This window comes from Neovison vison, chromosome 4 (assembly GCF_020171115.1).
Source record: "Neovison vison isolate M4711 chromosome 4, ASM_NN_V1, whole genome shotgun sequence".
NCBI classification, from domain to species: Eukaryota; Metazoa; Chordata; class Mammalia; order Carnivora; family Mustelidae; genus Neogale; species Neogale vison.
Window position 1 is genome coordinate 19,782,259 of NC_058094.1, and position 22,426 is coordinate 19,804,684.

Below are 22,426 nucleotides of genomic sequence, written 5' to 3' on the forward strand. Positions count from 1 at the left end.
TGAGTCAGTAGACTAGAGATCCAGGAAGAGCCAATGTTGAATTTCAGGTCCAAAGGCTATCTCCTGGCAGAACTCCCTCTTGTTCAAGGGATGGTCAGTATTTGGTTCTACTCAAACCTCCAACTGATTGGATAAGGTCCATCCACGTTATGGGTGACCACCTACCTTACTTAAGGTCCACTAATTTAAATGTAAAACCCTCGCAGAAACATCCAGAGTAGTGTTTGACCAAATATCCAAGCCCCACGGCCCCAGCCAAGTTGATGCATAAGGCTGACCATCACAGTCCATAACTGTGGTGGTCATTCATGCTGTTGAACAGATATTTTTGGTACTTTTCCCAGGCATATGTTGAATCACTTTTCCCCACCCTCTGGGTATCGCCAGGTGACTTGGTCCAAGAAATGTGAGCAGAAGTGAGACGTGCCATTCCAGGTGGAAGTTTTGAGTGCTGGTGTGGGACCTGCCATGTTCTCTTTCCGTCCTCGACTGAGGGCGATAACCTTTGGGAAGGAGGCTGCTCTGTCAGCCTGAGTCCCGGGGTGAGGACAAAGTGAAGCAGGACCCCAGCTGCCTCGTGACGCACATGACATAAGCCAGGACAAAATCCCTGTTGCTTTATCATTTGGAGATTTCTCATTTCTGTGGTATAATCTATTGGATCTGACCATTTCAGTATGCTCCATAAAATTTACATTTCAGTTATGTGTATGTACTTGTGTGTGTGTGTGCGCATGTGTGTGTGTGTGTGTGTGCGCGCACTGAGCCATGATGCAAAATGAATCTCTTGCTCTAGGTTATGAATAAGATGCTTAATAGCTGATGACACCGATGGCCATTTTACCTTATATCATTAATTAGCAAAAAAAAAAAAAAAAAGACTAGAACTGGAAGGGCATGAAGAAATGAATTAGTTCACTGCACTCTTTTTAGAGATGAGGATACGGAAGCCGAAAAGGGTCAAGTAATTTATCTGAGGTCACAGAGTGACTAGGATTCAAACAACATTAAAACTTCAATCCAGCCTTGTACCCCTGGGGCTAATAACACATTGTATGTTAATTAAAAAATTATTTTAAGAAAGGACATCAAGCCAGCACTTTACTATAAAGCCCTACTTTAGCAATAATTTTGTACAAGTGCCTTGAAAACTACAAAACATCAAAAAACTGCAAAGTAATGACGTTATCACAAGAGACGGGTACAATGTGATGGTTAAGGGCTTAGCCTTTGTAAAGCTGGTTTCAGATGTTGGCTCTGCCGCTTATAACCTGCGTGACTTTGAGAACACTATTAACCTCTTTGAACCTCTGTTTTCTTATTTATAAAATGAGAATAATTTTATCTCATATTTTCCAGATGAATAAATGAGATAATGTAAAGTTCTTCACGATGTGTTTAGTTATGAGCACAATGTTTGGCTCATGATAAATGCTAATAATTTATTTGTAATAAGTATAATACCAAAGAATTTGGCTTTTAAAAAAAAAAGTAGAGGAAAACCACTCCTAGGCTTCAAAAGAACCAGAATTTGGAGCCGAACAAGCACTGTTTCTCAGCTGCGGCACTATGGAAATTTGGGGTCAGGTAATTCTTTGTTATGGGGGCTGCCTGTGCATGGTAGGAGGTTTAGGAAAGATATTGAAGTACTAGACAGATGGTATGAGTCAGTTTCTAACCTTTGGCATTCTTGACAGTTGGGGCTGGATGGTTCCTTGTTGTAGGGGGCTGTCCTGGGTAACGTAGGGTGTTTAGAAACATCCCTGGTCTTTACCCACTGGTTGCTAGTAGCTCCCAGTCAGAATAACCAAATATATTCTCAGACATTGCTAACTATCCCCCTGGGGCAAAATCAGTCCCTGTTGAAAATGCCTATTGCACAGTTTTTCAATTACTTCTTCCTAGGAGAGAGCTAGAACATAAAAGAAGGTTTATCTCTCTGAGAGAAAAGTATCCAGACTTCCTAGTCTTATACTTTATAATGGCACTATCTGCTTTATGTCTATCTGACCGACTGGAACAAATTCTCCATGAAAGTCCTGCATCTGTCTTGTTTTCTGCTCTGTCTCCAGGGTGTATACAGCAAGCGCACAACAGATGTGCAAAAAAACCCAAACAAAACAAACAAAAAAACCCACAAAACAAAACAAAACAAAAAAACCCCCGCAATTGAAATAAAGAAATGAAAGAATTTTTTTTCGGCATTTCCTATCTGTAACAATACAAACAAGGTTCCGACAGGATTAACAGGGCAGACTTATTCTGTGGAAAGTTATCATCTCCTTTCTCCAGCTTTGCCCCATCTGTAAAATAAAGATTCCCTCAAGAGAGTCTATTCTTACAAAACAATTAAGATCTTCAAGGCACAAGTCTTCAGACAGGGGTCTAAAAAGAGCAAAACAGGGTCTCAGCTTTTACAGGCAGCCATGGGGGCTCAAGAGCCAGCACAATAAACCCCTTACACGTCAAACTGATAGAAAGGCAGGAGGTGGAGTTGCCTCAAAATAGCTTTTAGTGAAGGAAAGGACAGGTCTAGTGTTGGATCTGGGGGTTTGGGGGTGGGGGTTGGTTCTGGAGACACACAGGAAGGCATGGCAAAGTCACAGTAGATCTGACTCCAATCCCCTCCTGCTAGCTGAGGTTGCAGGCTGCTCCCTGGAAACAGAGTTACGCTTATAACCTGCGTGAACATGATATTTTCTTGTGTTCATAATATTTTCTTGTGTTCTAGATCACTCTGCCCTTGTTCTTTCTCCCGTGTGGGTGTACGTGAACCTGAAAAAGGTGTGCCTCCTCTCTTCTGCTCTAAAACCATGTGAGCCACTTGCTGGTCTTAAGACTCTGCCCGGATACACAAGACTGACAATAACTATTCTGTTTCATTCTAACCTCTTTCTGGAAACACCGCCTCTTCTAACTGTTCTGGCAATCGTGCATCATATTTCTCATCTATCAATTGAGTGGATTCTTGTGGTTCTTGGTGGCATCCATTCAAGACACCGCTTTGGCTTTCCTGCATCCAACAGCTGGACCCCATCTGTGTCCATGGCTTCCTTGACCACCTCCCTCAGTTTACTTTTCTCCGTGACTCTATGACTTTGTTGCTATGGATGGATCTCATTCCCAGCAGCATTGCTGCCCATGTTTATCATCTCTTACATGCTTCCTTGCATGCTTTCTTCATCTGCCTTTTACTTTGTCCTCGGACAAAACACCACTCCCCTTTGCCTCTCTACCAAAGATGGTATCTGTAAGGGTCTTCCAGCAGTCAGCAGTAAAGAGAGGGTTGTCTTCGTGACCCAACAGAAAATGGGCAAAGACTTGAACAGACATTCTTTTCTTTTTTTTAAGACTTTATTTATTTATTTATTTGACAGAGATCAAGTAGGCAAAGAGGCAGGCAGAGAGAAAGAGAAGAAGGCAGGCTCCCTGCTGAGCAGAGAGCCCAATGTGGGTCTCGATCCCAGGACCCTGAGATCATGACCTGAGCCAAAGGCAGAGGCTTTAACCCACTGAGCCACCCAGGCGCCCCTTGAAGAGACATTCTTAAACGAGAATATCTGAATGGCCAATAAACATAGGAAAATGTGCCTTACTGGCCTCCAGGGAAATACAAATCAAAACCACCATACACCGCCACCACATGCTCACCACAGTGAGTGAGGATGGAAAACACCCAGTGTTGGTCTTCAAGCTAGTGCATTGCGAGTGGTGCTATAACTTGGTACAACCACTTTGGAATACTGTCCACTAAAACTAAATATATGTAATCCCCTACAACAATGATTGCTTATGCCCCTCCAAAGACATATTCTAGAATGTTCATTTGGGTACCATTTTTAGTTGCCTCAAACTGAACCTATCTCAATGCCCAGAAACCAAAGAGTAGAAAAATAAACTACATTATAATCTCACAATGGAAGAAGCACTGGGAATGAACTATGTACAATCTCATGCGATGGCATGAACGAATCACACAAAATGTTGAGCAACAGACGCCAGACACGAAAGGAGGATGTACTATATGCTACCATTCAGGTAAAGTACTAGAACAGATTAAACAAATGCATGCTCTTAGAAGTGATAATAGTTACCTTTAGTGATAGGGGAGCACGTGGGATGTCTCTTGATTTGGGTGCTGGTTAGATGGGTGTGTTCATTTTGTAAGTATTCATGAAGCTGTGCAATTATGATCAATGCATATTTCTGGGTTTATGTTATACATTATCAGGAGTCAGATTATCTGGAAGCAGACTCCAAGATGGAGATTGATATACAGTAAGATGTTGGGGTGGGTGCTTTCACGAACAACATCTTAGAGTCCAGGCATGATGGAGCAGAGGGAGCAAATGACAGGGAAACAGTGTAAGCAAAGGCCTTGGCCAGTCCAAGAGGACAGAGCTCGGGAATTAAATGACCCTTCAGAGTCACCCCAAAGGGGTCAAGCCTTTTATGCCTAAACTCTGCACCCATTCTCTTTTGAGAGGTGTTCTTTTTAGTGTTTGTGTGCTTTCTGTTCAGCAAGTTCATTCTTTCTTCAGAGCCATGGACTGCCCCCAGGAAAGGGGGCATGATCTAGGATGAGGCAGCTCTCTCTCTCTCTCTTTTTTTAACCTCCCCCTACCATCTCATGGTGAGAATACTTAAGTTTCTACTCTTGTAGAAGTTTCTACTCTTGATAATTTCAATTATACAATACTGGAGTCCCCGTGCTATACATTAGATACTCAGACCACAGCCATCTTACAGCTGAAAGTTTGTACCCTTGACCAATCTCTCCCTATTTTCCCCAACCCTAGTTCCTGATAACCATCTCTCCACTCTCTGTTTCTAGGAGTTCAACTTTCTTTTTTAGATTCCATGTGTAAGTGATACCATGCACTACTTGTCTTTCTTGGTCTGGCTTATTTTTCTTAGCAGAACACCCTCCAGCTTCACCCACACTGTCACAAATGACGGGATGAAGCAAATTCCATTGTACATTTATACTGTATTTTCTTGATCCATTCATCCAATGGAAGACATTTAGGTTGTTTTCGTACCTTGGCTATTGTGAGCAATGCAGCATGGCTCTCGTTAGCAGAGGGCTTGGACTGGAGGTGGCCAGCCAAGCACTATTGCCTAGCAGCCCTTCCAGCAGCCAGACTGAGGAACAGGACCCAGTCTACAACAGGACCACAGCAACTACTACGTATTTGAATAAAAAGATAAAAAAGAAATACTCTGTCTTGGATCATGAGACAAGAGAGAAGAAACATTTGAAAGAAGAAATGAACAAAATGGAACAGGGAACATGTGCACTGACCAAAGCCTAGTGCTAAAATGATCATTTCAACTTCCAGTAATTCATTTCATGTTCTGGAACGCTGAGCCAAGGTGAACTATGGCATGTTTCATTAACTACTTATCCTGGACCAGATGCTAGTGCATGTTTGTTTATTCACATACTGCTGAGTTCTAAGAAGAATTTCCTGTGAGTTGTTCAGATACTCACAATCCAGCAAGAGAGAATTTACCTATTAATAGCCTGTTGAGGAATCTCCCATTATTATGTGGGGTTCCAAAGAATGGTTTCAGCTTCAACTTTGTTGCCTGTTTCAGAAGGGCAGGACTTACAGGGGACATTCCTGCTGATCAGCACTGTGGTAAGGACAGTCCTACCCACTCCAGCAGGGCTTGGCTTAAACTGGTTGGTTATTCATTAGAGTAAAAGCTGCAGTTTTCTGAAAGGCACGACTTTGAGGTTGAAGAGCTCTCTCCACTAAGCACTGTGCCCTCTGTAGTGGCAAGGGGCCCATTGTGAAATCAAATTCCACTGGATCAACCCTCTACCCTGTCCTTTGGCTGAATTACTTCTTTGGATGGGAGCCCACAGTCACCCAGTCAGCCTTCCGCACATTTGTCCATTTTTTTTCTCTCTGGGAAGGGTTGGGCTGGGACAAATAAATTGCTAGTGAGAGTTAGCCACCAAGAAATCCTCTTCAAGGTGGGTAGAAGGTGATGTCTCTGTGTTCCAGGTTTCCTCGTAAATGGTTATGCTTTCCAACAGTAGAGCCGAAGCAGGGGCCAGCAGCAGCAGAACTGGGAGCTTGGACAAGCTGGGATGGAAGGGATGTCCACCTCTAAAATTCTCCTTCTCAACCCTTTTCTATGGAATCCTCATTTTCCTTTCTGTTCCCCAAATCTCCATTTGAAACTTGAGGGGCTCAGTGCCTTGAGCCTCTGCCAATGGCTTTTTGGAGTAAGCTCCCTTCACTTGAGAGGTGCTAGAGGCTCGTAGTAATACTGCGTCCTGGGACCGTACATGTCACTAACAGGCCATTATATACTAGGTTATAAAGGCATAGAACAATCCAGCAGTTTCCCGGATTGCAGCGTTCATGATTCACACTCTTTCCAGGTAGCTGCTGCACCTGCCAGCTGTGTTTTATATAGGATGTATTTTATCTAACAGCTGTGTTTCGTGTTTCCACACTGCCAGTGGATTTGGCAGGAGGCACTCTATAAAAGGCCATCATAGTGGGTGTGTACGGTTTTATCTCCAAGGAAAGGTCTTCTCTTTGGAAAAATGCTCTTCAAACTAATGATCCTATGTCTTCGACACTGGAAGGGCATAGGAACCAAGGTGAACCAATCATAGGAATCCGTCCTTTTGTTCACAAAGATTGGTCCAGGGTTGGTCATGTGACACAGGCCAGATGACTTGAAGCTGTGGGGCAGGACATTTCACAGTGAAGCCGATGGAAAAGCGTCCTTTCCTCACTGACCGGTCAGCTGTAAGAATGCAAACCTGGCAGCTGTGCCCACTGCGACATAGGCTTGTGTGAATAAAGGCCATACACGAGAAGGAGAAAGTAGAGGAAAGTAACAGCTACACAGAGAGTGAGATCCCTGGCAGCCTTTTAGGTTTTACTCACCCTGATTTCCTAACACTCACTCAGTTTTGCCAATTCCCAGTTTGCTTCAGCAGGCCCAGTTTACACCTGTTGCCCCAGCTTAATCATTGATAGCTCTGTCTTACATTCTCAGAAGTGTTCCAGGTGAATGATAAAGTGTATAATCATTGTTCTATTGCAATGCGGCTAAATAAAGCAATAAAGTCTCCCTGCGCCCTAAGTTAGTTTAAGCTGGTTTTATGTCACTTGCTGCCCAAAAAATCATGATTGATCTAGGGGTATCTGAGTGGCTCAGTGGATTAAGCCTCTGCCTTTGGCTCAGGTCATGATCTCAGGATCCTGGGATCGGTCCTGGGATCGGGCCTACGTCGGGCTCTCTGCTCAGCAGGGAGACTGCTCCCCGTTCCCCACCCCACTCTCTCTGCCTACTTGTGATCTCTGTCTGTCAAATAAATAAATAAATCTTTTAAAAAAATTTTCTAATAATCATGATGGATCTATCACTCTTTTCTAAATTAATCAGGAAATCTTTTTCCAGTACAACTCTAAACTTTGATCGTTTCCACTTGCTTCAATTCACTGGCAGACACCTGATTATTATCTGTTTCTTGGTCTCCATATTCTATAGAATTGACACCCTGTGCTGTTCCAAGCATACCCAGCCCTGATCCTGGGCCCTATACTCCACACTTCACCACCCAAAACCAGCATCACCCTAAGTGACAATGGAGCTAGTCTTTATATATTGTGTTTTTCCCCAGAGCATAGTCATGACCCAGTTTGGGCTCATATTTATAGGAGATCCGGGGGAGGTTTCCTGCTTCACTCCTTCCCTTGCCTCAAGTCCATCCTGCTGGATCCTGTCCATCAGGCTCTTCCCTTTGCCAACATCACATCAAAGCCAGTTTCCAACACCCTCCAGCTTGATTCCGTCTCCAGGTGGAGTCTTTCTTCCTGATTGTATCACTCCACACTTCTGCCCTGTTCCCCATTTTTGGCTTCTGGTTTTGTAACACGTTTTCCTGCTCATGGCTCTTCTCACCATTCTAAACTTTCAGGACTGTTTCCTTAGCTTTGCATTTTGGTTCTTTCTTTTCCCTCCAACCTTTCTACTACTTATCAAAGGCTTTGGCTGATACATCATTCTAGTTCGGTTCAATCTACCACAGAGATCTGGTACCTTATCATTAACTTGCAGGAGGCACATCTGCTGGTTCATCCCAAACTGATGAAGGATGTATTTAAAAAAAAAAAAAGTACTGGTCCTGGAGTCAGACACACGTGATTCACATCCCAGATCTGCCATTATTGTCAGTGTGAAACCCAGGACCTCCCCCCTAGCAGAATGACATGTTAGAGCTTTCCAAAAACCCCACACCGTTTTGCAGATTTGTTTCATGTGAAAATCTTTTTTCCTGCTTTATTTGGTATTAGTTATTAGATACATTGGTTCTCCTTTTCTCCAATACCACTGTATTAGAGTAAAGTCATTTATGCCTCAATAACAAACCCCCCAAATCTCAGTGGCTTCAACAATATGAATTGGTTTCCTGCTCATGTCATAACCGGACCTGAGTCAGGACGCTTTTTTTCGCAGACAACTCAGGGATCCTGGCTCTTTCCATTGTGTGGCTGCTCTATCCCAGAATCCTTCTCTTCTGGACCCATGTTAGAGTGAGAGTGGGAGTGTAAGATTTCACAGGATATTTTTATAGCCAGCCCGAGAAGCGGTATATATAACGTCTATCCACATACCAGTGGCCAGAACCAAATCACATTGTCCTACCCAAATTCAAGGCTGTAGACTTCCCAGGAAGAGGAAGCAGGATTGGCAAGTAAGCGTCTAGTCCGTCTAGGACAGTCACATTTCCTAGTTGGTGTGCGCGGAAAATAAAACTGACGATGGTATTATTTATTATAATCAGCATAATCATATTAAGCACTTACACGCCAAGCAGATTATTGGCTCTCTTCATGGGTTATCCCATGTCATTTAATGCTCACAGCAACTTTATGAGGTTCCAAATGGCTCGTGTAGAAATAGCTGGCCGAAATGTGGTAGTAGAAATACCAGTGTCAGCAATCATTCATTTAACTTCTGTGTGTCTTCTACATTCCCCAGGGCAACTGCCCAAGTTAGGATGTTAAAATAGTGTCCTAGTGCTGTCTTTAATGCATATGTTTAAAGATAAACCATTTTGTAGTAGAGTCACATGCTAGAGGTCATGAAGCACTCTGACATGAGCAGACTAAGGTCTTCAGTATTAAGACAAGATAACTAGAAATATGGTTAATATGACATGGACAATTATAAGGGAATTAAGAGAAATCTACTTGAATTCTCTGATTCCACTGAACTGAGGTTGGTTCACAAAGACATCACCTGGCTGATAGAGACTGGAAGAAAGTTGTGGAAGATGTAGCTCGTGACAAAAGATCTAGAGCTCTCTTTCTGGCTTTAGTTTTCCCTCCTTCTTAATGCTTCTTTGCCTTGTCTACATGATGATGACTTTTGGCTCTATCCCCTATTTCAGATCCTACAACCGCAATAGATCTTTCTGTTGCCTAGATGCTGATGGTTGGCTCTACTCCTGTGTGTCATCCTACGTAGACCCACCAACAGACAGAACCCCTCCCTGTGGATTCTCCAGTGCTTCTTCCATCCAGTGAGCTTTGTACCCACTCTCCTGTTTATGGTTGCCCCATCCCCGCCAGCCTCCTACAGATCGAGCTCAACATTCATTAAGGGCTAGGAGAGGCTGCTAGAAACTGATAAGGAGAATTAATAGGTTTTAAGTCAAAATGGGGAAGAAAGGAGTTAAGAGGGAGGGAAAGTCAGTTGGTGGTTAAGGGAACTAAAGGTCAGGAGCATCTAAAGGAAATGCCTTGCACTCTTAACTCATGGTCAGGAGAAATTTTTAAAAAGGGAAGCTTTACTTGAATTTAGAGTCTAGACACTAACTGCAAAGGAAGTTGTCACCAAGAAAGGAGACTATTAATTGAGAAGTTGTACATGCACTATTTTTATTTTTTACAGTAGAATTCCCTTTGAGAAACCAGGGGAAGACTCCAACTGTCAAATGAGAGACAGTCTCTGTTCATGCAAGGGGTGGTCTCAGCCCTCGTAGAACTCTCCAATTGTATGACCCCCACCAGACTTGCCAAAGAACCAATGCCTGCTTTGTTTCTGGACTCGCTCTTTTTCATATTAAGATGTTGACATCATCCAAAGGCATCCACAGTGTGGTTGATGTGAACAGAAGGCATTTCCAAGGAGTAAGAAAGAGGTACTTCATCCCCTGGTTGAACATAGCTGAAGGGGGATGTGTGCATTCTGGGAGCTGGAGTCAGGAAGCCCCCTCATAGTTACAAGGGCAGTGTTAAGCAACTGTAAAAATGCATATCCATTGAGATTTTCTTGCTCTAGGCACTAATGATCTTGGACTGTTAACAGCCACTTTCTCTCCTGATAAAACTCTGCCATACTCAGTAACTTAGCTTGGATATGGAAGTAACCTTAGAAAGTAGGTTTACATGTTCCTATTTGTAAGAGCAAACTCTAACACACTTTTCTTGACCTCTAATTCACATGAGAAAAGCACAACACATCTAAGAATGAAGAATTTCTTGGGAATTAAAAGACAACAACAATTCTCAGAGACTGCATTCGGATGAAAATTTCTTGTCCTTCAAGTGTGTGTGTGTGTGTGTGTGTGTGCAGAGTACAAGTCCAGCCCTGGACTTATAACCTAGTTCTTCTACGTGGTGGGGGTTGTAGAGGGAAGGTAGAAGATCAAAGGTTAAATGGAGTTGAGGAAGCATTGTGAAATGTATCATACGTAGAGTTGTTACTTGGGACAATGTGCATAAAGTCAATCCAGCAGTTAAGAACGGCCATCAAACCCTGAGCATGTACATGGCATATGATAGACATTCGATTTCTCAATCATTGAGAAACTTTCTAGAAGTCTAGAGTCACAGGGACTTTGCCTTGATTCCTTTTATTGTGGGTCTGTGACCATAAATGTCTTTCCTTCTAAAAGAAAAAGGTCTCTTTGTCTCTCCTTGGTCCTTGCTGCGAGCCCACTTTCTCTCCCTAAGCTCTAAAAAAGATGCCAGATTGAAGGTCTCCTGTGGTCCAGCAGATGTCAGTGTGGCCTCACTGGAGGACCAAGGGAAACTGGGCTGTACCAGACTGCCTGAAGGAATGGATGAAAAGGAGGGTCCGTGTGTTTCACAGGTCATCTCAGAAAGGAGGCAGGAAGGAGGAAGCATCAAGAAGATACCTAAGATGTCTAGGTCGATTTCCATTTTGGGGTACACTATCAATTTGAAGAGATTTTTACAGACTGTGGGTAGGGAATGTTACTAGGTCCGAGAGATACAAGATTCAGTGTAGCTCCTTCCTAGCCTTTGGAACTCCCAAGTTACTTGTTGGCTGTCCACCTGTAGTGATTAGCGCCTGACCTAATAGCATAGGAGGCATATATTATTATGTATTGAATGAATGAAGTGAAATGAGTGCATGAAAACAAAAATGTCTAGGTGTCTGTGTCCCAAGAACCATCCAACAAGGAAGCTGGAAAAAAGGGCCACTACATTGCCAGTTTGGGAGCAAAGGAAACCCTAGGAATGAACTAAATGATAGGTAGTGATGTTGAGAAGAAAGAGGGGAGGAAGGGGAATCCCTCATGTGTGCAAGAGGAACACGAGCCAGAAGGGCAGTCACTAGGCAAGAGGGATGAGCCCTGGATCATCGCTGCTCAGGAGGGGCCCAGCTGTGGTCCCCCACAGCAACAGCTAGAGCGTGGCATGCTCCCAGGGTGCAAAGTCTGGCTCTAGATGGTTCTCTTGCCACCGCATGCATGTGCCACCTCGTGCCCTTGGACAAAGCGGGTTGCCACGGGCGGCAGATGCCGTCAGCAGTCAGAATGACTGGCTTCCAATCTTGGCCTCACCATTTGGCCTGTATGTGACCTTGTGCCACTGACTTCACCTCCCTAGAGAGCTGGAATCCTTGTCTACAAAGCAAGGATTTTACTAGGACCCATGTCATGGAGTCGTGTGAGGATTAAGTGAGATCATCCATAAAACCACAATTATCAGAGTAGCTGGCATGTATTTCGTGTGAAATAAATATTAGTTATTATTATTATTCGTTTTTCTAACGTCCATAAAATGAGAGTAAACCAGCCAAATTTACAAGGCCTCTTACAGATTAAAAAATAAAAGGATCCTGATTTCTGATTTCATACTTCTATTTCCATTTCTGTACTAAGATGGAAGTGTGTGGAGTCCATAGGTGAGCCAGTTTTCTTAAGCAAGAAGGAGGAAGGCCAGGAAGGTGGATGGCTAAGCCGAGATGTGAGTGGCTTACTGTGTGTTTGCGGTAAGAAACACCATGCATTTCACAGCTAAGTCGGTATATGACCTCCTCCCCCTCCATTTCAAGCAAAAACAACATTATTTTATTTTATTTGAGAGACAGAGAGAGCAAGTGCACAGGTGTGTGGCGGAGGCAGGGGGAGAGGCAGAGGGAGAGGGAGAGAATCTGAAGCAGGTTCCCTGCCCAGCACAGAGCCCAACCCGGGGCTCGATCTCATGACCCTGAGATCATGCCCTGAGTTGAAACCAAAGAGTCGAACACTTAACTACTTAACTGACGGAGCCACCCTGGAGCCCCTCTCACATCTTACGTAGCTCGGACAAGCTGAAAGAGAATCTGAAAACAAAACGAAACAAAATAGGGGTTCGTTGTCTAACAGACTCGCTGGCCTGACCTTCCAGTCTTCCTTAGAGCTTCCTCCCTCTCGCTGTTAAGCTCCACACCTGGGAGTCTTCCGGCTTAATAATTAACGAACCTTCCTGTTCCCATGTCACATGCTCCATGGTCACCCCAGGTTCAAGAGTAAGGGCTCTCCTCTTCTTCAGCTTTCATAGCATCAGGAACATGCGGATCTTCTGAACTCCAGGCTCCTCTCACGGTTTGGTGCACACACAGACACCTCTTCAAAGTTGAGGTAACAGATCAGATATCCTTCTTCTTTCTTCTTTCCCCCTCCTCCTCCCTGTCCTAGCCAGCCCGAGTCTCATCCACTCAGGCTGGACCTCAAGAGCCGTCCCTAGCTCCCTTCCTCAAGTTTGTATCATCAATCAGCCTTTGTGGACCCAGGCATTTCAGATTTTAGGGAGAAGCGAGTTTAATATTTAGTCCCAAGGGAGCAAGGGGAATTTAGAGTAAGATATGGAGTCCCAGGAGGCAATGAAAGAAGGTCACAATGGCCCAATGACAGGCGAAGGAAAAGGGAGCTGTCAAATCCGGGATGTAAGCGCCCGAGACGCTTTGCCAAGGGTTTTACAGAGCGCGCCTTTCTTCTGCTCCAGGACGTGCGTCAGATGTCCAAGGCAAGCAGCAGCCTGTGCCTCCACTCTTCGCCTGCCCAAAGCTTGTGCTAACAGAAGCACTAGCGGGTGGTTTCGCTTGCATAATTCCTGCATGAATCTCCTAAGCCTCTAGACTTAGGAAGCTGCCCACAAAAGACAAACGGAACGATGTCTCAATTACGGTTTGCTCAGGAAACCTTTATAACTTCCTGATAATCATGACGGAGTTGCTGGTGTATCTGAGAAAGAGCGTTTGCCCTGGGACGTAAGGCATGCCTGTTGATTACTTTCACTGTTTTCTTAACAGGCTATCAAACTGCCAGGAACCTGATCAGGTGGTAAATGGATAATAGGCCGTGTTGTGAAATTACTCTGTATGAGATCTGGAGTTTCAAAGATTATGTTTGGTAAGTTATTTATTTGTAATTTTTGGTTTCAAAGTGAGGGAGCTGAGTAACTACTCAAAGCAGAAGGATTTTTACTCTGTCCCAACATACAGCCACAAATCCAGAGCTGTGTTTTCTAATCAACCTGGGAAAATCCTTGCTCTGCAGCACAGGAGGAGTATAACCAAGGTGACAAAGTGAGTGATTTCTTTTAATGTACTCAACTGAGTATAGCGATGATCATATATATTTTTCTAACCCATCTATTATCCAGTCTATGGTAAAAACGAAAATGTACATGGGTTGGTGATGAAGATATATATGTATAGACAATCTTGTGAATTAGTGTGTGTCACCATGGCTGAAATTAGCATGATATAGTAATATTAATAATAATCAGGGTGCCTGGGTGGCTCAGTGGTTAAGCCTCTGCCTTTGGCTCGGGTCATGATCTCAGGGTCCTGGGAACAAGCCCCGAATCGGGCTCTCCGCTCAGCGGGGAGCCTACTTCCCCTCCTCTCTCTGCCTGCCTCTGCCTACTTGTTATTCTCTCTGTCAAATAAATAATAAAAAAAACTTTAAAAAAAATAAAAAGATATAGTATTTTTTTTTAAAAAAGTAATAATAATAATAGCTATCAGTTGTTATTTTTAAAGTACTATGTGTCAGGCACTGTACTAAGACCCTTCTTAGTATTAACTAATTAATCTAATGTATTAACTAATTAATCTTCATAATAGCCTCCTGAGATGATTATATCATTTAAAAATGAGAAAACCAAGACACAGAAAGATGCACTGAGAAGAGCATCGACTAAACATTCTGGGACCCAGGCTCCAGTCCCACATATACATTAGTTGGCATGGATTTGAGACAAGTCATAACTTTTCCAGAATTCATTTTCCTTTCTGTTTAGAGGGCAGAAAAACAAGACAAGCATCCACTTACTGGTTATTTATTATGGATCAGGCATAAGGATGAGCCTTTTACTCGTGTTATCTCATTTACTGCTCACAGTAGTCAATCTGGGTCAGTGCTATAATCCCCATTTTACAGATCAGGAAACAGATACCTAGAGACCTCATATAACTGAATGTGCTTTTGAGCATGGGAACTGGAATCTGAATCTAGGTCTCTAGGTCTCCAGATCCCGTGCTCTTAACCCCTATGACCTATCCAGCCTTAGTACATTTGGACTTGCTGCTTCCTCTGCCTGCAATACTCTTCTTGATTCCTTTAAGCCTGACTCAGTCGCCTTCTTTCGGTATTAAGGCCAACAACCAGGTTTGCAAAGAGGCTTTGGCTCAGAGCTGTTGCACTGCGTAACTCCAGGGGGCGCTGTTCACATGGACTGTAATGAGAACGGTGCCTCACTGGAACTGAGGAGCACGGTTTTACTGAACACCCTGCTGAAATCCTCCTGGTCATTCTCCATCACCTCATCTAGTTTCAGTTACTTCTTAGCACTTACCTCTATCTAAAATGAACTGTTTTATTTATATAATTAATTTATTATCTGTGGCTCCCAAGAATATGTAAATTTCACGTAGACAGGGACCTGTATTATTTACTGTTGTTTGCCAACGACTTAGTGACAGACCCATAGCACGTGCTTAATAGTTATCTGTTGGATGTCCATAAATATGTCATACTGACTTCCAATAATCCTTGCCTCATTGGAATTACAGGGTTGTTACAGGATAAAAAGTTTCAAGACATGGAGGCATCATGAAGACATTGATCTAGTAAGTTAGGATTATAAACTGCCAATTACATTTTCTGTGCTTTAAATTTATGAGCTAATTAGGACTCTCAGTATCATTGACCAAATAGACATTTATTTGACAAAAATTAAGAAGTCTCAGAATACCAAGTGTTGGAGAAGATATTGACAACATGTATCACTTTCATATTTTAGAAAGGAGTGTACAGTGACTCACCATTTTGGAAACTAGTTGTGTCCTTTAAAGTCAGCACTCACGTTTCCCATGAGTCAGCACTTCTTCTCCCAAGTAAATGCCTAAGGTAAATTCCTACGCTTATTCCCAGGAGTTGGTATAAGAATGTTCCTAACAACTCCACCAATGATGATGGCAACAGTGGAAACAACCCAAATGCCCAATGACAAGAAAATAACTTGGGTTCTAGAAATTTGTGAAGCTGTGAAAAATGAATGAATGATGACTACCCAGAAAAATCTAGAAGAATCTTACTAATATAATCCTGAACAAAAATATGCGAATCTCAGATTATATAAAACTTGATGCCCTTTTAATAAAATTCATAAAAAAAACCTAAACAATAATGAAAACAAGAGAATGGTAAAGTCAACGCTGACTGCTGTGGTTTTGCTGGGTAACGGAAAGTGGGCACACGGTTGTGAAGTTGTTGACTTTACCATTCTCTGGGTAAGGTGCTGTCAGTGTTCTGGTTCTTGGGTGAGATGGTAGTTTCTTGCAGTAAACCACCTGCTTCAACACCATGATTTCTTATCCGGCCCCCCCACCCCTCCCATGGAGAGAACACTTCTAGGAGGCAGGCCCAAAAGTAACTCATGGATACAGGGTCATGTCTCCTCAGTTTTGTATTCCCAGGGCCTATATACAGTATCTAGCAAGACAGTCTCAGCGAGGTTTCTGGAAGGAAGGAAGGAAGGAAGGAAGGGAGAAATGAAGGGAGAAAGGAAGGGAGGAAATGAGAGAAAAATGTAAAGTGTCTTTGGTTTATATTGAGTGTAATCCAATCACCCCATGCATTACCCACTCCCACACATACTGAATTATGTAATCAATTTCCTAATTAGTTGAAAATAAAAAGAAGTAACATTCTCCCAGAGTAGTAAACAACTACATAACATTTTCCCATATAGGCTATTCCACAATACTCATCAATACAGGGCTATGTAGGGAGAAAATGATTCCAAATCAAATATAGTACAGAAAAAGCTTTTTAATGCACTTTTTTTTTTTCAGGCAAAAGAGCGTCAGAAAACATCCATCATTAAGTAGTGTTACAAATGGCACTTTTGGCTACATTAGAGAATTAGATACGAATCCCATATGTTTTCTCTGATCGCTTAGTAGTAGAGCAACTTTATAATGCAACCCTTTCTTAGGATAAAAAAACGGCTAATTTGTCCTAAAAGACAGGAAAAGCTGTAAACCTAAAGTTACCACTTTAAAAATTTAACATTTATTTCATACTATACAATCTATTTTCATATTATAATTTTCAGTATTATGCTACAATTCTTAAGAAGGGAAAACATAAATTTCAACCTAATTTAAAAATAAACATATAAATTAAGTACATATATTAATGCATTTGATAATATCATATGCTAACTTTGACGATGAACTTCATTTTGGTATGCTGCAGATTTGCCCTTTTGGTGTTGAACTGAGGAAAATCATATTATACCTGAATTTCTGCCTTTCATGAGTAAAACAATGCTCAGTGATATCAACGGATTCTTACCAGTTGGTAAAACCGAAATGTTCCCAAGTTCTTCTGACGAAAATGAAACAGGATTAATACTCAACAGGAAAGAATAGCTAGTGTCAGTTTAAAATAGGTCTTGAGGGGCACCTGGGTGGCTCAACCAGTTAAGCGTCTGCCTTCGGCTCAGGTTATGATCCCAGGGTCCTGGGATCAAGCCCCACAAGGGGTTCCCTGCTCAGCGGGGAGCCTGCTTCTCCCTCTCCCTTTGCTGCTCCCCCTGCTTGTGCTCTCTCCTCTCTGTCAAATAAATAAAATCATAAAAAAAAGAAAAGAAAATAGGTCTTAAAAGTTGACTCTTGTCACAAATATTTGAAAAGAGTATTTGGCAATGTGATACTCTATTTTGAACGGAAAGCAATGATTCTTAAATTGTTAATTGTTAATTGCTACCACCCCAATGCGGTCACTTTTATAAGATGGCATGAAGCTGACTGCATTTCATCTACTCAAATATGGGTATCTTCTTCCGGTTGCCCGCCATTTCTCAACTAGTCCCCTAGCAACTTGGGCAACTATTCATCAGACATTAATAGTCAAACATCACACACTAGGACCGACCCAAAAGGCAATTGCATTTTTCTCTCTACAGCAGAAATAACAAACTTGGCTTTCAAACTTGCACTGATGGCATATACCACACTAATGAAGAAACCAAAAAAGATTTCCACCTCTATCACACTAACACGAACACACGACACAAACTCCTGAAAAATCCAAAGTGTTTCCTCAGGGAACAATGAAAGCCATTTCAGGGACCCTCGGTGAGTGAAGCCACACACACGATATGCGTGGGTGTGGGCGCAGGCGGATACACACACACACACACACACACAAATGCGCGTGTGAAAGAAAAGCTCTTAGGAGTGTTGCTCACTCTTCATTTAGGATAATTCTTGAGGTTTCATTTAGAAGTGGAGTTCCTAAATTTTAAAGCAATTTGCCTGTTAAAATATCACACAAGATACTTATTTTTTAGTGATATGATTTCACAATCCATGGCCTGAGTTAATTAAAATGTAATCTGTCACCTTCACAGGTAGACAGCACTCCTTGTGTTTTATGAACACCCCAGAGCCAAAGGCCTATTTTCACATTTGTGTTTGCTACAGAAAGCTATCTTGCAAAGGACATGTCATTAGAAAGCAGAAGACTAGCGTCTAACCCGGGCTTTCTCCCTAGCAAGCCTCATGAGTTCGGGTGTGCCACAGGAACGTTCCACACTGAGCTGTGCTCATCCATAAAATGAGGACAGGATACCGTGCTCTCCATGGCTCCATGTGGCACCATTAGTTTAGGATTTTCCAACTTTGAAGTTTTCATTAGGCACTGGGCTCTATTCACAAACTAGTAAGGAACTTCTACCCAGTGTTTGGTCAATGATTTGCATCTGGGAAGCAGAGCCTTTCAGAAACTAGGTAGCTCCTTGGTCCTTTATTCCATGAATGGTGAGTACCTACTCTTGGTGCGTTAAAAGTAGCCATAAATTCTTTGCAGCTCCTTCTGTCAAAGGGAGAGACCATTCCCCGCCTCTTGATTCTCAGCTAGTTTAGTGACTTGCTTTGACCAGCAACACGCTATGTAAGTAACCCTGGGTCACTCCCCAGGCAAGTCCAGGAAAGGTCCTTGCAGTTTCCATTCTCACCTGCTTTGATCTCATGAGGCGTGATGAGGAATCCTCAGAGCTCTGGGGAAAGGCCACATGGGGTGGAAGGAGATACCTCAGCCAACAGCACCGGCCATCATGCACACAGCCCTCCTAGACCATAAATGTTCGTGGGAACCCACCCGGCACCACCTGGACCAGTGGCTGGCCATCCTGGCAGAGCTCTGCACCGTTTGCCAACATACAGGATCATGAGCATAGACAGTGTTACCAGGCATGTTGTGGGGTGGCACGTCAGCAGCCAGGGGCAGCTGATACACTACCGTGTCACCACCTGCTGATGCTCAGAGTGTAGTGAGGGAGACAGATGCATGATGGACAGCCTCCAAGTAAATATCATCAGGGCTGTAAACACAGGGCGTTGATGCATAAGGGCCTATGGGAATTTAGACAAGGGGAGTCAAGTCCAGAAGTGGGGAGCTGGCAAAGATTTCTCAGAGAAGATAGAATCTAAGGGGAGTTACTTAGATTTCTCCAGGCAAAGACAGGAAGGTCATATTGCAGAGAGGAGAAGCCGATGTGGAAAGGCTGGAGGGAGCTCAGTAGTGTCCCGATGGGAATGGGAGCACTCACTTTCATTACCAGGTAAGGATGTCAGGGTGGGGGGCTGCTGAGGAGTAGCTAAGGCAAAGCTCTCTTGACCTTAACTAGACTTCTCTGGCATTTGGCCTTTCATCTGAGGGTCATGGGAGCCAAAGGAAGAAATAGTTCCTCCCTCCTTTCTTTCCTTCCTTCTTTCCTCCTCTTCTTCCCTTCCTATTCATTTGACCGAAGACATCAATAAACTCTGAATCAAAGAAATTCCACTGGCAGGAAGCTGAATGGAATAAAGAAAGACAGATGCTTCTCTGGGGCTTAGATTGGTTAAAGGGAAGTGATATTATGTCAGGGCCCAAGACAATTGGCATTAGGACATGAGTTCAAAGTACGGATGGCAGGCAAGAAGAAGATGCCATCGACAAAGGTGGTCCTCCTTCTTTTGAACTTAATGAACACCTGAGCAGAGGCAGCATTTAAGACTTGTCTTTTAAAGACATCCTAAGAACTTTCTGGGCTGAATCCTAAGGTCTCCCACTCACTAGTTGTGTGGCCTCAGTCACATGACTAATCTCTGTATGAATCAGCTTCCTCAGCTGTAAAACAAGAGATAATGGCGATATTGAACCTCATGGGTCAGGAGGAATAAGTGATGTATAGTTTTAGCACAGCGCTGGGTATAAAATAACCCCAGAACAGTAGGTCCCTAAATGGGGAAAGGCTGGGGGAGGGGCGGTAACATGGGCTTTAGCATTAAACAAACCCATGGTTGAATCTTAGCAGATCTTGCAGCAGTGAGAACACGGATGTTGAAGTTTGCTTACATTAGTTTCCATATCTGAGAAATGAGGGTGATAATACCCTTCTTGGAGGGTTTTTTTTTTTTTAAGATTTTATTTATTTATTGTCAGAGAGACAGAGAGCACGTGTGCACAAGCCGGTGGGGCGGCAGGTAGAGGGAGAAGCAGGCACCCCGCCAAGAAAGGAGCGCGATGCGGGGTTTGATCCCAGGACCCCGGGATCATAACCTGAGCCAAAGGCAGATGCTTCACCCACTGGGCCACTCAGGTGTCCCTTGGAGGATTTTGATGGAGATTCAAAGAGATCACATACGTCAAGTGCCGCAGCACAAAGCCTGGCATACAGTATAATCGCACATACACAAAGAATTGCTACTAGTTCCCAAATGGAGATTGACGGTACTAACATTAGACGTTCTATATTACTTCAAAATCCTATTCTCTGACTAAAGCTAAAATCAGAAAAGCTGGATTACCAGAAACATATATATGTAACATCTGTAGCACGATATGTTCATTTTACTAGTACCAACACATTATGATAACCTATCACAAAAAGAATGGCTGAGGTACAACATTCATATTTCATTGTTAATACGTGATAAGAAAGTAACCTGGTTGTTCAGAATGCATCATATGAAATCAAGAATTTGGCATTCCCTGACTACCTAATTTGGCACTTTGAGGAATTTCCTTGATACACCAAGCCCCCAAATGCATTCTTTTCTAAACCAAAAAAAGAAACATGCATATATACAGTGAGCTGAAAAATGACAACACAAGATGATGTTTTGGTGAAAAACAATCCCGCCAAAGAAGCAGGACATGTCATTTCCTTAGAATATGTTACACTAGAAAGCTAGTAAAAATTCAGGCCAACAAGGCAATTTAATTTCAAGTTTTTATCACATATGGGCCAAGCTCTAGAATACTTCATTTAAAAAGGGACAACTTCAACGTGAAATCTTGCCAGAGGCTTGCTATGTGTATATACAAATTCCTCTGTTTTGACATTCAACATATTCTGGATTAATTCTAGAAAGCTTATGTAGCTGATTGATAAGACAAAATTATTTAGGCTCAGAAAGAGAAATCAGAGCAAATAATCAGAAGTAGTATCCCCCTATGTATCCCATCTATATTCATCACAAGGTGTTTGTTTTCTAATGAACGCCATAAATGAAAACATAGGTTAGAAGTTGATACTAAAGGCAGGAATTAAGAAAAAGTCATTTTTTTCCAATGGCTTTTAAGCACTTGAATGCTTTAGAACCTCTTCAAAATGCTAGTTAACGGGTAATATTCCTTTGGATGTTGCTTTAATTTGAAGCTTGGTGAAATCCAGATCTTTCCATAAAGAGTTCCAGGTTCATTTTGGTAAGAGAACAATTTAAAATCTGTAATTACTACTCCATTGAATCCTATGAGAGGATTTTAGCATGTTGCTGTTTTGGCCAGAGAAGCATTTCAACAACTTTAGGCAAACCAAGATAAAAAACAATGGCTGAGAACTACAAATGGAACCTGAGTAAGGCAATTCTACTACGTAAGGAAATTTCATTTCTGAACTTTTTTATACACTGACATAATTTTTTTTTTTTAAAGATGATCTACCCGGTTCTTCCACATTCAAACAGTGTATGAAATGCAAATCAAGATGTGTATGTATGGAGACATTTTGTGCATCCAAAACCATCCATGTGCGTGGAAGTCTTGTCATTGCATTGCTTTGTGTTATCCTGGCTTCGATCATTCTCAGGCCACTGAAGGGCTGGGATGTCTACCTGCTCAGCACTCTAACTCCTCCATGACTTCCATGACGATCGTCCGAGGGCCCGTCAGAATCAGATTGCTCACCGTCCGGTAGTCGACATGCAGCACATTGAGCCCATTTACAGAGACGACAAACTGACAGACCTGAAGGACAGACAAAGAGAAAGTATCTATTACAGCTCCTGCTTTTCCATAGACTTCTAATGAAGTCATTGTGTATCTCTAATGTCTAACATCTCTTAAAATATCCAGCTGCCCCCAGCTGAAGATAACAATTTCCAAGAATCCACACTTTTCCTGGAAGGCGATATAAGAGAAAAAGTATTTGGCTTAATGTTTCACAAAATTAGGATTAAATCCTAATTTAGCAACTTACTAGCTGGAGCTAGGTATTTAAATTCCTGAGCTTCATTTCCCTCAACTCTAAACTAGAGATGATTAATAATAATAATACCCACCTTATAAGATGTTGTAAGAATTAAAGGA

At 42.6% G+C, this 22,426-nt stretch overlaps 1 protein-coding gene and 1 long non-coding RNA gene across 7 annotated transcripts in view; one reads left to right on the forward strand and one right to left on the reverse strand.

Moving 5' to 3' along the window:
• The first annotated feature begins 12,694 nt into the window (after positions 1-12,694).
• The window catches only part of LOC122904341, a 40,745-nt gene continuing 31,013 nt past the window's right edge, over positions 12,695-22,426 (forward strand). The window contains exons 1-3 of one of the 6 annotated variants that reach the window (XR_006384189.1): positions 12,705-12,916; positions 13,588-13,687; positions 15,355-15,411. This is a non-coding gene — a long non-coding RNA (uncharacterized LOC122904341). Of the gene's footprint in view, positions 12,917-13,587; positions 13,688-15,354; positions 15,412-22,426 lie in introns of all 6 variants that reach the window. The other 5 variants (XR_006384190.1, XR_006384191.1, XR_006384187.1 and 2 more) reach the window with 5 other exon arrangements.
• DEPTOR (DEP domain containing MTOR interacting protein) overlaps positions 20,783-22,426 on the reverse strand; it is a 130,517-nt gene continuing 128,873 nt past the window's right edge. Inside the window, exon 9 of the mRNA XM_044245035.1 lies at positions 20,783-22,084. Within this exon, the coding sequence (XP_044100970.1) occupies positions 21,956-22,084 (129 nt within the window). The 3' untranslated portion in view covers positions 20,783-21,955. The remainder of the gene's footprint in view (positions 22,085-22,426) is intronic.